Genomic DNA, 16,490 nt, shown 5'->3' with positions numbered 1-16,490 from the left:
CTCTGTTGAAAATGTACTTATGGCTGGGGACTTCTTGTGTTTTTACGGAGAGGAACACATTGAGATCAACCTACTCTCCATCTCTGAAACTGCAGTAGCTTGTACACACAGCTGGAAATGCAACTTTCATCTTTCATTATTCCCTGTGAATTAAGCTCTTCAGACTTCAGATATTGTTTTCTTCCAAGATTGTTTCTTTACTGTCTCTTTCATATCCAGCGTTTCTGATCTCTTCAAATCACAGCATTTGTAAGGTCTTGTGGATAACAATGACCAGACAGCACTGCTAGCAGAAGTTACTTAAAATTGCACTGTGGAAAGAAATCAGGGTTTCTGTGTAACATCACAAAGCAAGCCAGCTGCTTTTTGCTAACCATTGATTCTAATAAGTAACTCCCTTCAGTTTTTGGTTTTGATTTGATTATCATTCATACAGTAATTTGTTAGGATTTAGAATCCTTCCATATTCTGGAGACCTTCACAATGCAGATGATACTATAACTTATTTTTGTGAAAATCACAAATATTCAAAAGTATTATTTTATCCATGTTTAAAACTGCAAAGTTACATACAAAGGCTATATTCTTAATCTGAGGAATCTGAATTTATTACAAGTCATTAAATTATGCATTACATTGGAAGTTTCAGTTCTCCAGTTTGGTTTCCATCAGGAGAAATTAAATAGATTATTGGAAAATATTTTAATCAATATGCAATTACCAACTATGATCCCTGATATTGTACTACTTTGTACTATTCTGTAAGGTATCTCCTTGTAAATTTGTACAAGCAGCTTCTGCAAAAAGTTTGGTTTTCATCTTAATTTTCCCAGACATTTGAAAAAGAATGGAGAGGCATTATGAAAGAAACTGGGAATGAGTTCACCTGCATTGTGGGGAAGCTGAGTTGGGAATAAGTACTGATATCTCCTGTTTGGGCAGTCCCCTTCTGCCATTAGTTGTTACTAGGAAGTGTGTATGGGTCATTTGTCCTTTGACATGTGTTACATTGTGAGGCATACTCTAAGCAGGCACCTTCTTTTCAGTATGTCTGCCAGACTAATGTTATCTTTTTTTAACTGGCTGGCTTTCAGAACTTTCAAAAAGATTCTTGGGGTTCCTTTCTCTCTTGTTTTCTTGCCAAGTTGTGTTGTTAAAGCCAATAGATATTCTTCTTCTTATTCAATTACTTTTTTTCTCTTTTTCAGTTTTGATCACTGCTTTTTTTTCCATAATGAACTTACTGTACAAATGAGTTTAAAATGTTGAGAATACTTATTTATTTATTAGAGGTTTCCTGTATAACTCAGAGGAGCAAAGGAAATATAAAAAGCATGGTTTTTTAGTTTAGAAATTGTTTACCAAAAAATAAAAAACATTTTTGAATATAATGTGAAAAATAGTTTTAAATCACACCTGGTATTATTATTGAGTAGCATACTGCAAATAATTAAAATTAAAAATCTATCATTTAATTGGATTTGTTAATCATAGGTCTGATTTTGTATTAAGTTCTTATCTAAATAACCATAGAACTAAAATCAGACTTGCTGTGACTTGTCAAAGCTTAGGTGGAGGCTGAATGGAAAAGCTTAAGAACACAATAAAATAACAATGTAATAGTTCTTTGCTCTTACAGTATTCTTTATCAGTAAATCTGAAATTGCTTTATTAAGGAGGTTTGCTGCAGAGTGAGGTAAAGAGAGATTAATTGGCTTATCCAGGTTATATCAGTGGATAGATGACAGAGCAGGGAACAGGCATAAGGCCCTTGAGCTCCAGGCTGGGGATCTGTCTGCTGAGCAACACTGTATCTCACCTGCTTTTATCCCAAATGACTAAACGATTTGCTTTCAGTCAAACAATGAAGATCAGGCTCCAACTATTATTCACCAGCTCTGTTTCATGTATGTTTCTTCACCTGGATTGCATGGAATAGATGCCAACTGATTCAATTCACAGTCCCTGTTTGTTGCTCAGCCTTTGGGGTTAGGCTACTCATTGTACAGCCTGAAGCTTTCATAGTATCGACAATGATGATTATGTTTTCATCATCTCGAGGGGGCATATCTGATAACTGTCTAATTCCAGGACTCTGATTTCACTGCCTGCAGTTTTTCCACTGAGGTGCCGCACAGCTGTGCCATGTTCTAGCAGAGTCTGAAAACATTCAACTCACTGTTGGGTGAGTTGAAACTATTACAGAGTGAAACTATTACAAAAAGAATAATATTAATGTCAGCAGCAAGGAAGTTTATCATAAGTGATGACACTGTACAGGCTCACTCAGGATGTTTACCAGAGCAACAGTTGCCAAGCAGATAAAGTATGTTTGCAAGACTCATTAGCAGACTTTTTTCCTCCGGCAGCAACTGCTGAGGAATGAAACATATTTCTTGTACTTACTTGCATTTTGAGTGACTCTGTGAATGCTCGATTCATTGATAGTGCCACTCCCACTTTTTAATATTAGTAGTCAGGAAAGCTATCAGATTAAGAGACTGGAGGTTTTTGCCCTTTGGTAAATAGATGCAGAGACAATGACTTTGGTAGCCAGTAGGCAGATTCTTTAAGAAAAATTATTTAAAACGACTTGAGCTTTGTCCTACATCCCATTTTCAGTGTGCATTTACTGAAGGAACACAGAAATGTAAGGAATACTTATTAACATTTGGTGAAGAAAGGAGATCCTCCTGCTGCAGTGTATCCGTCTGTTGCTACTGTCTGTATGCCCAGCCACACCCCTCCATTTCATTTGAGAGATCCACCTGAGTGCACTTGGATCACAGGACTAGCATGTCATGACTTTTTACGTAGTTAACAGCATACAAGAGAGTGCCTTTTCAGCCCAAATTACTAGGTACCCAAATATAACTGGGTTGTAGGAACAGCTTTGGCGCAACTTCAAAGAAAGGTTTTATTTTATACCTCTGGATCCATGGAGAGGTTCTTCACTTTCTTGTCACCACACCCAACTACTAAAAATATGTTGTCTCTATTTATAGCAGGCACTCCTTGCAACATGCAAGTAAATCCCTTTTGAAGTGTTTTCCTGGACTTGACTGTCTTTAAAAAGCCAGGTGTGCAGAGTCCCCCTGAATATCAGCAATCTATTAGGGATATAACTATGTTTGGTTTTTTCTCTCCCATTAAAATTTTCAAGACTTAGAATGTTTTCCTATGCCAAACTGAAATATGAAATTTTAAAAAATTCTACAGGAAAATTTTGGGCTGGGTTCCTTAAACCATCTTATATTGCAAACCAAAACAAAACTTCTATTGCAACCATGTAAACATTTAAACTCAACTTTATTAAATTGATTTTTTATTTTGTGCAAACTAATTAAGTTTCAAAATGAAAGGCAATTTCAAACGGAAAAACAAACCCCTTGTTTTGCTTTATTTAAATGTCCACAAGGCATACTTAAAAAACTGAAAGTATGGTTTATTCCCACTAAATCTAAAAACGTATTTCCTATAAATCATTTTAGATTTCACAGCTTGGCAATACCCCAGGGAAAGTATTTCATCTGACAGCTCCCAAGAATCTGTGAAGACTTATTTTCACTGTCGCTATTTGGAGAAGCCTCGTTTATGGTGTAGGTGGCTTATTTCCAGGTTTGTTTCTCTACTTTCTGTAGAGAATGGTGGCTAGCAGAGCAAGCATATCAGAGCTGGGAGAACAGAAAAATATCACCCAGCCACACTAAATGACTATGTTTTTTGATCATTGGTGCTTTTTTGTTGTGATGGTAAAGGACTGCAGCCTCGTAGACACATGCTTGCTTAATTCATGTGGATCCTGCAGAGTTTGACTTGTAAATTTTGATCAATGTGTAGTCATCCCAGTTTAGAGTCCTATTTTCCTTTCCCCATCAAGCCCTGAGGGATTCAGGTATAGATGTGTTTTAATGGTGTTGACACATGTCTGTTAGTGGCTGGGGCTGGGATTAATGAATCATTTTACATAACTAGCAAACAGCTATCCAGTGGTTTTCCTCACTACTGACCGAGGCTTTACTCCAATTTCTGACATAAAGGTGGAAGCCTCTGTATCCTATTACAGTTCTCTGGGCTGCGAATTGCTTTAGTGAATGGTTTTACTAATAGCCTCTAAAGAAATGGTGGAATGCTCAGCAAATAATAATGCCATCCAGCCCTGTGTGTATTGTAGTGTGTTAGGTAATCATGGAATGATATTTTTGCATATTCAGGTTCTCCCAGATGTCAAAATGGTGGTAACTGGGCAATCTCAGTATATCTGTTGACAGAATATCTTGGATCCTGAAATGTTTCATGAATCCATCCCATACAAACTTTTGTACTCAGAGGGCATTTCCTCTAGTCAGGATTAAAATATGCTTTCTTATTTAGCCATGAAGTAGTTTTCCTGAGGAACATTTAAAAAACCAAACATCAACTGGACACAAGTCTGAACTGAGAGCCAAGATTTGAACTGTCCAGACCTCCTCGGACAGAATCATAGAATAGTTAGGGTTGGAAGGGACCGTTAAAGGTCATCTAGTCCACCGGCCCTGCAATGAGCAGGGTCTTCTTCAACTCGATCGGTTGCTCAGCCCTGTCCAGCCTGACCTTGAATGCTTCCAGGGATGGGGCATGTACCACCTCTCTGGGAAACCTCTTCCAGTGTTTCACCACATGCATCATGAAAAATTTCTTCCTTGTATCTAGTGTAAATCTGCCCTATTTTAGTTTAAAAGCATTACCCCTTGGCCTATCACAACAGGCCCTACTAAAAAGTCTGTCCCCATCTTTCTTATAAGCCCCCTTTAAGTACTGAAAGGCCTCAATAAGGTCTCCCCGGACCCTTCTTTGCTCCAGGCTGAACAACCCCAACTCTCAGCCTGTCCTCGTAGGAGAAGTGTTCCATCCCTCCGATCATTTTTGTGGCCCTCCTCTGGACACGCCTCAACAGATCCATGTCTTTCCTGTGCTGGGGGCTCCAGAGCTGGACGCAGTACTCCAGCTGGGGTCTCACCAGAGCAGAGGGGCAGAATCAAATCCCTCAGCCTGCTGGCTACACTGCTTTTGATGCAGCCCGGGATATGGTTGGCCTTCTGGCCTGTAAATGCACACTGCTGGCTCATGTCCAGCTTTTCATCCACCAGTACCCCCAAGTCCTTCTTGTGGAGGCCGCTCTCTATTCCTTCATCCCCAGTTTGTACTGATACCGAGGGTTGCTGTGACCCAGGTGCAGGACCCTGCACTTGGCCTTGTTGAGGGTTCACACAGACCCATTCCTCAAGCTTGTCCAGGTCCCTCTGGATGGCTTCCCATCCCTCAGGTGTGTCAGCTGCACCACTCAGCATGGTGTCATCTGCAAACTTGCTGAGCGTGCACTCGATCACACAGGAAAGACATGGACCTGTTGGAGCAGGTCCAGAGGAGGGCCACAAAAATTATCAGAAGGATGGAACACCTCTCCTATGAGGACAGGCTGAGAGAGTTGGGCTTGGTCAGCCTGGAGAAGAGAAGACTCCAGGGACACCTTTTTGCAGTCTTTCAGTACTTAAAAGGGCTTATAAGAAAGATGGAGACAGACTTTTTAGTAGAGCCTGTTGTGATAGGACAAAGAGAACAGTTTTAAACTAAATGAGGGTAGATTTAGACTAGGTATAAGGAAGAAATTTTTCACGATGTGTGTGGTGAAACACTGGAACAGGTTTCCCAGAAAGGTGGTAAGATAGCCCATCCCTGGAGACATTCAGGTTGGATGACACTCTGAGCAACCTGATCTAGTTGAAGATGTCCCTGCTCATTGCAGGCAGGTTGGACTAGATGACCTTTAACGGTCCCTTCCAACTCAAACTATTCTATGATTCTATATTAACAATATGGATCCATTGCAATATGGATCCCTGAGGGATACCACTCATCACCGATCTCCATCTGGACATTGAGCTGTTGACCCTTACCCTCTGGATGTGACCATCCAATCAGTTCCTCATCCACTGAACAGTCTACCCATGAAATCCATGTCTCTCCAGTCTAAGATCTCCAGATCTTAAGAATCATATGGCCCAATGTCTAGAACTGCCTGGAGAGAAACTGCAGTTACTAGGAGTCTCTTTTAAACAGGTGTTAATCTGTTTCCAATATGCCACTTTACTTCATTATTAGCATGCATTAAAGCAGGTCCTAATATTCAAAATGTAGGTATCAGTGATAAGCAATGGTTGTTCCTGTTCAGAAGTGTCAGTACAAGATTAAGTAATCTGTGATTATAAGGAAACATCTACCCATGTATATCTGCCTAGAGCTTGAAATCTGTTTAATAAATTTAGAACAAAGTTCTTACAATAAATGTAAAAACTATATTCCATTGAAGCAAACAGAGTATGAAAACTATCTGCACCATCAACCCCGTAGTTCTGTCACTGTTTTCAGCCCCAATTTATCATGTCCTGGTGACCTATCAATCATCTTGAACCACAAACCGAAAAGGAAAATCCCCATGAGAACAGCACACTAACATTTCCTGGTTGCCATGCAATGCAGACTGTGGTTTTACCAAGAAGTTTGTTAAGAATCTTGTGTCTAAGTATTCTCCTACAGGTTTGTGTTTTAATGGGGGCAGGGTTTTTGCAAGTCTTCCACTTAATTTGCTTTGATATATCTCTGCAGTTGTTGAAATAACATTTTTTAATATAAGACAGCATCCACCTTGAGAATGAAATCTCTGGGTATTGTCTTGAAAACAATGAAAAGCAGGGAGCAGTGCATGAAACATCCATATAGTAGATCAAAAATCTTTATGGAAAATTGACTCCAGTGGCAAGAGATTGCATGAGTCAGTGCTACTCATTGTGTGAAAGGGTTGCAGAACCAGGGTGGAAATGGAGATTGCACCTGGCTTCTTACTGTGACAGCTTCTAACAAGCCTCTAGTATTCATAATCAGGGTGTAACTCACACTTTCATGAAATGACAGTGTTCTTTGGTCTGCCTCAGCCAGTTCTATCACACCAGTAGGCTCTAGCTAGGAAATTTTCTGTGGAACTGGAGTTAGTGATTTTGGATGAAAAGTATTAATTGAGCCTGGTTTAGATATGTGAATGGCAACAGCAGAGAAGGACTTGCACGCAGCTGCTTGAGACAGAGCACCAGAAATCCCAGGAAAGACACACAGAAACGGCCTATGTGAAAGTTAATGTTCTCTATGCTCATAAAACTCAGCGCAGGCTTAGAGTCATTCCATGGCTTTGGGTTGAGTCACCCAGGTCTTATGGTCTGGATGACATTAATGATGATGACAATTCAGGAATGTCTAGTACTTTTTGCCTTTTTTAAGAGCTATTATTAAACAATTTTGTCTTTAAGCTGTAGCACATCATGTGGATGTTAGGGAAAGATCATGGCCTGTCAGCCCCCAAAGCCTGCCAGCTATAAGAAAGGACAGAAGGGAAGATTTGGGTGGTGTTTGTGAGTCCACTGTGAGTCCATTCTGAATCAGCTCCTTTGAAACTTCAAAAGGGTTGAAAGGATCAGTAACAGTTTGGCACACAGTATGAGTTTTGCATTGCCTTATCTCTTGAAACAGAGAAAAAATCCATCTTTTGCATAACTGTGTTAAAGGCAACTAAGTAACATCAACATAAAATTAATGGATTTGACCTTCCTGCACTATGAGAAAAGGTGGAATATGTGTTTAGATTTGGATATGGCAATCATGTTTCTTCCTTTAACTCAAAATTTGTCTATAAGCCTCAGCATGGAAAAAAACATTTAAGGTGTTAATTTAGTTTAGATGTCATCTTTTATTTTTGATAAGTTTTGCAATTGATATGACTAGAAATATTTTCGTTAATTCAGTTCCATTGTCTGGAAGTTAAAATATGAGACCATAAAGTAAGAACTCTGAGTTCCATGACAGCTCTGGGCAGTATGCTCTGTATCTGTATTTTGCGATTTCTAAAATGTGGTAATTATTGTCTTCACAGAGCAGATGCTGGGTTTATGCAATTTGCTTAGACTGTGAAATGTCATGTGAATTTTAGGTACTGCTGTAGTCCTTTTTGCACACATTCTGCTTCATAAACAGTGTAACAGCATTTTTAATAGTAGGTGTAGAAGGTATCATCAAAATAAAAACACAGCATGCTGTCTCAACATTACTTTAGAGCAAAGTGCCAACTAGTTGGATGGCCTCAAAACCAATTTTGAGAATTGGATTGCCACATTTTTGCCAGGGGTTTCCTGGACACCCACATGATCTCCCATGCTGTATGAATGAGGCTTCCTGGGAGCTTTGTCCCTTCTGTGTGTGCATGCAGTGCAGTTGGTCAGCACATGTGTAATAAGCTTGATACTTCCCAGAAGTGCACTGGTGTACAGTACATACGCTGTAGAGCCAGACTGAGCATTTCCATGGAAAATGTACATGCTTGTAACTGTAGCCCACAAGTAGTTCCAATAAGTCTATTTGTGTAAATAAGCCTATTCAACAGTTGGAGTTTAAGGAATTGTCTGCTTAATAAGTGGGATTCTGACTACGATTGGATGTCTGGGTGACTGGATCTCTGTGTGGTCATGGAGCATATATTGTAGTCTTTTAAAACCATGAATGGGCTGAGGTTTGATGACAGCTGAATCAAATTCACTCTAAACAAAAGTGAACTTCACTTAATATTTCAGTGAGTCTGGGATGAGCTGCGAAATTCAAATGCAGCCCCAAAGCAAGTGGATGTGGTGTCTCCTTTCACAGCAAAAGTTCTTCAGAAATTAGCCCAAAGTTATTGGAAGAGATGTTGATGTTCCAAATAAATCTAGTTCCAAAATCACTAAGCTTGTTACTTTTAAGTAATCAAATAGACCTCTGTGATCTGATCCCTGAATTTAATATTAAATCTTGGGCTTTACAGGGTATGTTTAATTATTAACAAATTTAGGCCTGCCCTGTTCTACAAGGCAGAGAGAATCAAGAAGAGAAAAATGAAGTGAAGCCTTTTTCCTGTCTAGGTCATTTATGCTTAATACAGATACTTGGACAACTTACAAAATAATTTCATGCTTTGAATATGGAACATTCAGAGCCAAAGTAGGAGTCACTCACATGGCAGCTGTGAGAGCAGTTCCATCCCATAGCAGTAGTTGTGGGCCACATCCTTCTGTGCAGAGTAGCTATTCGTTGTGTTGTCGTAAGAAAACATCTATTGGGATCTGCAACCTGAACGTCTGTTGACTACATTTGTGACTTGCAGGTACACATGGCAATGGCTTTTCAGCATGTAGTGCTGTTCAGTGAGGGGCATGGCCACAGAAGTTCTCTAGGTCATCAGCTATCAGCTATCCCCAGGACATGTGCACATCTGTGTCTGGCACTTGTGGAACCACTGCGACTATTTCAGATTCATGTGTGTGAACTTGCTGAGACTATCATTCTATGTTAATCCACTAGCCTCTCCTCAGACTGTGAAACTCAGCCCTGTTGCAAGACACTAAGTCCTCCAGGAAAGAAAAATGCATTTGTTAGTGACCTTCCACGCAGGTTCCTCATTCTTGTCTTCAAAACCTCTCATGACATGGCTGTCATCAGAGAAATTGTAAGAGAACTATTTTTCTCTGGAAGAAAACAGCTGTGTCAAAATAAAGGCACTTTGAGAAAACATGTTAGTCTTGCATAAATTTTACAAAACTAAAAATTATGTCCTCTTGGTATTTTTTAATAACCTATGATAATAAAAATATTAAGAACTGTAATCATCAAGACTGTTAAACAGCTATGAAATATATATAAATTTTGTCTACATTACATGTTTTTGTCAGCCTAAATAACTGGGGAGGTCAGTGGAAGAAGAGATAGTTTTTGCATTCTTTTTGTGGAAAAAAAATCCAAGTAACCATAATGATTAATGCTGTTCACAGAATCAGAATCACAAAATCACTAAGATTGGAAAGGACCTTCAAGATCATCAAGTCCAACCATTAATCCAACGCCACGAAGCCCCCTAAACCATGCCCTGAAGTGCCACATCCACACGTTTTTTGAATGCTTCCAGAGATGGTGACTCCACCACCTGCCTGGGCAGCCTGTTCCAATGCTTGACCACCCTCTCCATAAAGAAATTTTTCCTAATATCCAATTTAAACCTCCCCTAGCACCACTTGAGGCCATTCCTCTTGTCCTATCACTAGTTACTGGGGAGAAGAGACCAACACCCTCGTCGCCACAACCCCCTTTCAGGTAGTTGTAGAGAGCGATAAGGTCTCCCCTCAGCCTCCTCTTCTCCAGACTGAACAACCCCAGTCCCCTCAGCCGCTCCTCATAAGACTTGTGCTGCAGACCCCTCACCAGCTTCGTTGCCCTTCTTTGGACATGCTCCAGCACCTCAGCATCCTTCTTGTAGTGAGGGGCCCAAAACTGAACATAGCATTCAGGGTGCGGCCTCACCAGTGCCAAGTATATTGCCTGTGGTAAAAGTATTTAAGATTGGATGTACAGCTTTCGAGATGCTTTGGACAAGCAGTCATCAATACTATTGGACTCCTACCTATGCTGTGAATAATGGTTGTTTTCTCATACACCATAGAGTCTGGATCTAATCTGGTACTTCATCTTCTTCATTGTTTTCTGCTACCTGTGGAAAGGAACATGCCTTGCAGTTTACACTGAGTAGACACACTGTAGATAGAATAACCTCAGTTTACCAATGAACAAAAGCAATTGAAGGAAGGGTTCATGCCTTGATTATTATCATTTGCATTGACATCTGTGCTATAGAAGAAAGTAGACTGTCAAGCAAAAATGACATTAGGAAAGCTGCTCATTATTCACATAGAATGTGACAATGCAAATGTGCATGAATTGCATTTTGGGTTTTCTAGGAAAACAGCTATTATACGGCATCTTTTATTTCAAATAGATGGTACGGACACCCGTTTCTAATATTTGGAGAAGACTGGTCTATTTTTCCCTTTCTGCATGTGGAGCTCCCATTAAAACTAAGATAAAAATGAGTCATGCTCCTCTCTTCACTGGGAATAATAGGCTACTCCAATTAAGTATGCTTTGTAGTTGTGATGTTAGTCTGGAGTTGCAAACACTTTTTTCTCTTGATGGAAACATGGGACAGGAACAAAGTTAATTCACATTGCTTTGAAGCATCCTGATCTTTCCCCATTTTCTCCATGCACATGATTATTCTTATTTGTATTATTACTATTACTGTTATTATTTTTGTTATTATTGTTATTACTTTTTTTCTTAGCATTTCCTGTCAAAAAAAGATGATAAATAAATGTTTATTTTTCCTCTAATTTTACTCAGTCACAGACTTTCCTTGGATTATACTATCTTCCCATTGAGCCTGTTGCATTGTGTAGGCAGTATCTTTCCACCATAAAGATTAATGTCATCTCAGAGCCTCTAGCCCTTATGCCTTTCATTCAGTGTCTGTAGTGAATTGTATGAGGCGCTCACTTCCCATAGGCTTTGCATGTACTACTTGTTCAGGTTCCCAGGCTGAAAGCCAGAAAACAAATTGCACAACATAACTATGGCACCTAAAATATTTTATTTTATTCATTATTTTTATCCTCATACTGCTTGTCATTGAAAAGTACTTCTATGTGCAAACCTTTACAGCATTATTAAATTAAAATATGTCTAAAGTCATCTTTCAACATTAAATAAGCTTTCTGCTGTACATATTGAAACTCTGACATGGGTTGGCAGTAAGATGTTTGTGTGTGAGCATGAGCTCAGCAAGAGGAAGCCTTTCAAAATGGAGGAAAACACTGTCAAGACGAATGAACAGGGAATGAGAAGTTTATTCATGTGAGCTCTTATATAATGTCTATTTGATGCATCTCTATCTGCCCCAGTAGGCTAAGTAAGAAGAGCTTAAAGATTATCTTTCACGGAGTGTTTAACAGCATAATGTTTTTTAATAGTTCAGAATACCTGTGCAGCTCACTTAGGTTTATGATCTTGGGTAGATCATGCAACATCAAACCAATGCAAGCTTTCTGCTTTTGTCTTACTAATAATAGGAACATGTTTCTTGAACTAGTTCTGAAACTGTGGATTGACATACATATTCATTTAAAAGGATTCATTGTGAAGAAATCACAATGACATAATTAAGGAACCTTATGATCATAAAGGCTCTGATTATACGCCATTTCATCTTTTAAAAATTCTGTTATGAATGAAATATTTTGTTTCCAAATACATTTGAATATTCAGTTAGTTTTGCAGTAATGTGGCTTTCAAGACTTTCGCAATGTGTTTACATCTTCTGCATGTTATTGTTAATGGTATGTTAAAAGTGCTAGATACTTCACAAAAACACGTTGTATTGCTATTTTTGGAATGGCTGAAGATTTGGCTTGTGTCTCAGGCCAAAGAAGGGAAGTGTGAAGAAGGTGATTGAAAGTGCTAGCTTGCTTTCTGAATGATTTGGTAGCTGCTACTTGTTGCTGGTTTGCATTGAACACACTATACTTGAAAAGAAATAATTTCCAGGTCTTCAGTGAAGCATTAAGTCCAACAATTTATATTTCCTTTTTTTCTTTTCTTTTGATAAAAGAATTCAATGTAAGTTGCAGATACGGAGGAGTTTTTCATGTTGAGAAAAATGGTCGCTACAGTCTCACGCGATCTGAAGCCGTCGAACTCTGCAGAGCTCTCAATAGTACCTTGTCAACATTAGAGCAGTTGAAGAAGGCTCATGAACTTGGATTTGAAACTTGCAGGTAGAAAAGTTCTTGAAAAAATAATATATTTTGACAAGTACATCTGTCCATGCTATTGTGTAATAATTACGGTTGACTTCATATACCTGTTAATTAGATGGCTGTATCAGTCCTCAACTGAGTTATATTCTGTGATGAACAAAACATCTTTGTGCATGTGTATGTTTGCTCTAGGTTTGGTAATAAATAAGTCCTTGACAGTATATACATTTTACCAATTATCTTTAAAAAATCATAACCTCTTACAGATAAAATCTAAAGATAAGAAAAGATTCACAGTATAATAAGCTAATTAGGAAGATGTTCAGATCATACTGTGTCACTGACTAATTGGTAAGATAAGTATGTGAAAAGTATTTATGATTTTTAATGATCTGATGTAAGGTCATTGATGTACAGTATAGGGAACTCCATCTCATCAAGAAACAGTAAAAAGCAGCAAGTGGTATTGTGAGGGATGAACTCCTGACATCCCAGTGAAAAAATGGCCACGGTATTAGTGCATTCTTGTAATCTGTGAATGGAGAAGTTTCAGACAACAGCCATGAAAATGGTTAAAAACCCCAAACCCGCATTGTCAAATGACTTAATTACCCTCTGTAATTAATGATATATATAGCAACAAATGCAGATAATACAGACTCTTCAATTTAGCAAAAAATAATAAGACAGAGAGACTGGAAGTTATTCACAGAAAATTTTGGATTAAAAAAATTGAGTAGCAATATAACAAAATACGTAAGTATAATAATTATTGGCTGAAACAACTTACAAGGTTTGTAGTAGATTCTGTGTCACACCAAATTTTCATCAAGATGAAATATTTTCCTCAAGGATGCCCTCTGTTCAAACAGTAATCAAGTCAGGACAGTCCTATGGTTTGTAAATATGTCAGACTAGATGATCATGTGATCTAGCTTTACAAAACACATAACAAACTTACTATACAAGTCATCCTAAACATTCATATGCAGAAAAGAGACTGAACTCAGGAGCTGTATATTTGAAGTTTGTTTGGGTTTTGTTTTTTGTTTTTTAAATCAAATAACATATTCATGTTGGAAAACCATTATAGAGTTGAAATAAATTTCAGTAGATTTTCAACTTTATTACAATCTAAAATAAACAGCAAATACGGAGAAATGGGATTTATCTTCTAACTGACTGGAGTAGAAATGTTCAGTGGCTATTTCTCCAAAATTTTAAGACTTTCATTCTGGAACCATTAGAAATAGTACTAGCATCAATACTGTTTGCAACTATTTCCTGTGAATTATTTAATTTCAGTTTATTTGGTGGTGCTTTACTTTTTTAAGGCCTAATGCATGAATGTTCTTTTCCACTGGCTTGCAAGCCTATGAGAATTGAATAAAGCTCTTTTCAAATTAATAGTATCCACACGAAGTAATTTGTAATCATGGAAACATACATGTGCATTGCCTTGAAAACATTCTTATACATATAAATGTCATGCACTGCCGTTGATGACAGCATATGGCATGTTCATTTTCACAAGCATTATGCCCTGCATAGTGGTGAAGGAGGTGGACAGTAATTCCAGGGAGCAATGGGTGGACAATTCTTAGAAGATTCTTCCATAAGAAATGGGAATGTTGTTTAAAATAGTACCACATAAGAACTAGAGGCAATTCTTTACTCTGAGGGAAGTATGACATACTCTGTGTAACATAGTAGGCATGTTCTTTCTCTAACATTAGCATATGAACATACTTAGCATTCTGAATTGTCCAGCACTACACAATATGTAGAGACTAAGGATCAATTCCTATCTAAACGCCTAGGGGTAGAGGTTTCTAGCACTAGCAGTTATGGGTATTCTGTAATGTGGAAACTCCTTTCTGAAGTTAAAATATAAAAATAATTGAAAGAAGGAGTAAAGGGAACTGTTTCTTGCCATTGGGAGCTGTAGTTTTTCATTACTGTTACAATTCTCCATAATTCACAGTTTAGCAGAGGACAGACTTAGATATGTAAGGCATGTAGTTAGGGTTCCTTTCTCCCTTCTGGACAGCCCTCCCACCTTCTTACTTTCATTTGTTGATCCTGTGCTAGAAGTTCCTGTCAGTAAGGCTAGGCTGTTATCAAGCTTGAGTAGTTGAGAAGAATTATTCTGCATATAATCATCAAAATATATGAGGAATGGTAAGTGAATAAAATGATTAAACAGACCATAACACAAGTAGGTGATTAATGGATTATACAGTGTCAACATCATAGGTTCAGTTGGAAGTGTGAGTAAAGCAGTATGTAATTCCACCTACAAGAGAGTTTCAGAATTGCAAGTATCTGCACATAAGACATGTAACTGGAATGGGGCTCACAGATAAAAAACTGCAAAGGTATGAAATTTACTTCTCCCTGATAAAATGTACTCTCAAGAAGTAAAACAAAACACAAACCAAATCCCAGTTCTTTCTACCGTTCTATCACACCTCCCAGCTAAATACATTGGCATTAATCAGGTGGTACACGATTGCAAAATAGTAATAATGCATTGTGCATTATGTAGCTCTGTTAACCACAGTCTTCACTGAAATATGTGAGCTCTGTACACAATAGCTATATTGTTCAACTGAAAGATACAGTAAGAATTTGTGGATGAATGAGTGTTGTATCTGAATATTTTACTAAGCTGTCAGCTTTAGCAGAAAGTGATGTGTCTTACAATCATTCTCTAAATTTGCTCACATACTATAAATTGAGCCCCCAACATTTCTGTGTGAAATGTCACTCAGCAGTATGTTATGCTCAAAACAATGAAAATATGACTCCCTGAAGAGAAAAGAAACCAGTCTTTAGCGTCAGGTAATACAACCTCACACTGAATAAAAAGTGCGCTTGCTTCCCAGTCCCTCACTTTCACTGCCTTGTTCTGGAAGTGATTGTCCTAGCTAATAAGATGCTCATTTAATTAAAATGGGTTTAGCTCTAGAAATTATATGCAAAATGCTGTTCAGTGCCTGGAGACTGATATAGCTGAATATGAGAAAGGAATACCTTTCATATACAAAAAGTATGCATAAATGCAAATGCGTGCACTTTTTAAAAATAATTTAAAATGAAAATAATGGTTTCTTCATAGCTTCCTCATGTTTGAGGTATCTAGAACATTTATGCTATCTTCTGTAATATGTCATATGTTGGTTCCTCCTCTGTTCTTAACAGGTATGGTTTTGTAGTGGGGAATATTGTTATCCCACGAATCAATCCCTATCATCTTTGTGCAGCAAATCATACTGGCATTTACAAACTTTCAGCGAACACAACTGGTCGATATGATGCATACTGTTACAATATGACTGGTATGTATATGCTTTTATGACATATTTTAGATATAGATTAACAATAACATGTAATCTCATATTTAAGGTACTGGACTGAAGGTTTCTGTATTGAATATCATCTATTTTTCAGCTGAGAAGAAATACATTTTGTCAGCCTCTAGAAGTGTATCTAGAGTGTCAGTATCTAGAAGTGTGTAAGACCAGCAATGAATTTGACCCATTTTGTCATTAGTGTGTTTTGAACTAAACCATTTTCTGCCCTTGGTACTAACTTACTAGCTTCAAAATCGTTCATTATAATGGCTTAGTGCAGTGAACCACTGCAGCAGTGAATCTGAAAGACATAACTGTTGTAGGCGATGGTGCTTAGCTCTTCTGTTCATGCACACATGATATTCTATAGTGAACAACAGTTATTTGTGTTAAGGGATGCTAGGACTGGCTGCCGTCTGCAGCAGCTCCAAGGCCC

General features: G+C 38.2%; 1 protein-coding gene across 1 annotated transcript in view; it reads left to right on the top strand.

Annotated features, from left to right (window-relative positions):
- CD44 (CD44 molecule (Indian blood group)) overlaps positions 1–16,490 on the top strand; it is a 57,427-nt gene that overhangs the window by 12,281 nt on the left and 28,656 nt on the right. Inside the window, exons 2-3 of the mRNA XM_010287277.1 lie at positions 12,551–12,716; positions 15,903–16,039. Coding sequence (XP_010285579.1) covers positions 12,551–12,716; positions 15,903–16,039 — 303 coding nt within the window. The remainder of the gene's footprint in view (positions 1–12,550; positions 12,717–15,902; positions 16,040–16,490) is intronic.

Source organism: Phaethon lepturus, unplaced genomic scaffold (genome assembly GCF_000687285.1).
Source record: "Phaethon lepturus isolate BGI_N335 unplaced genomic scaffold, ASM68728v1 scaffold9495, whole genome shotgun sequence".
In the NCBI taxonomy this organism is placed as follows: Eukaryota; Metazoa; Chordata; class Aves; order Phaethontiformes; family Phaethontidae; genus Phaethon; species Phaethon lepturus.
Note: the sequence above shows the minus strand (reverse complement) of the source record. Positions and strands in the feature narration are given on the sequence as shown.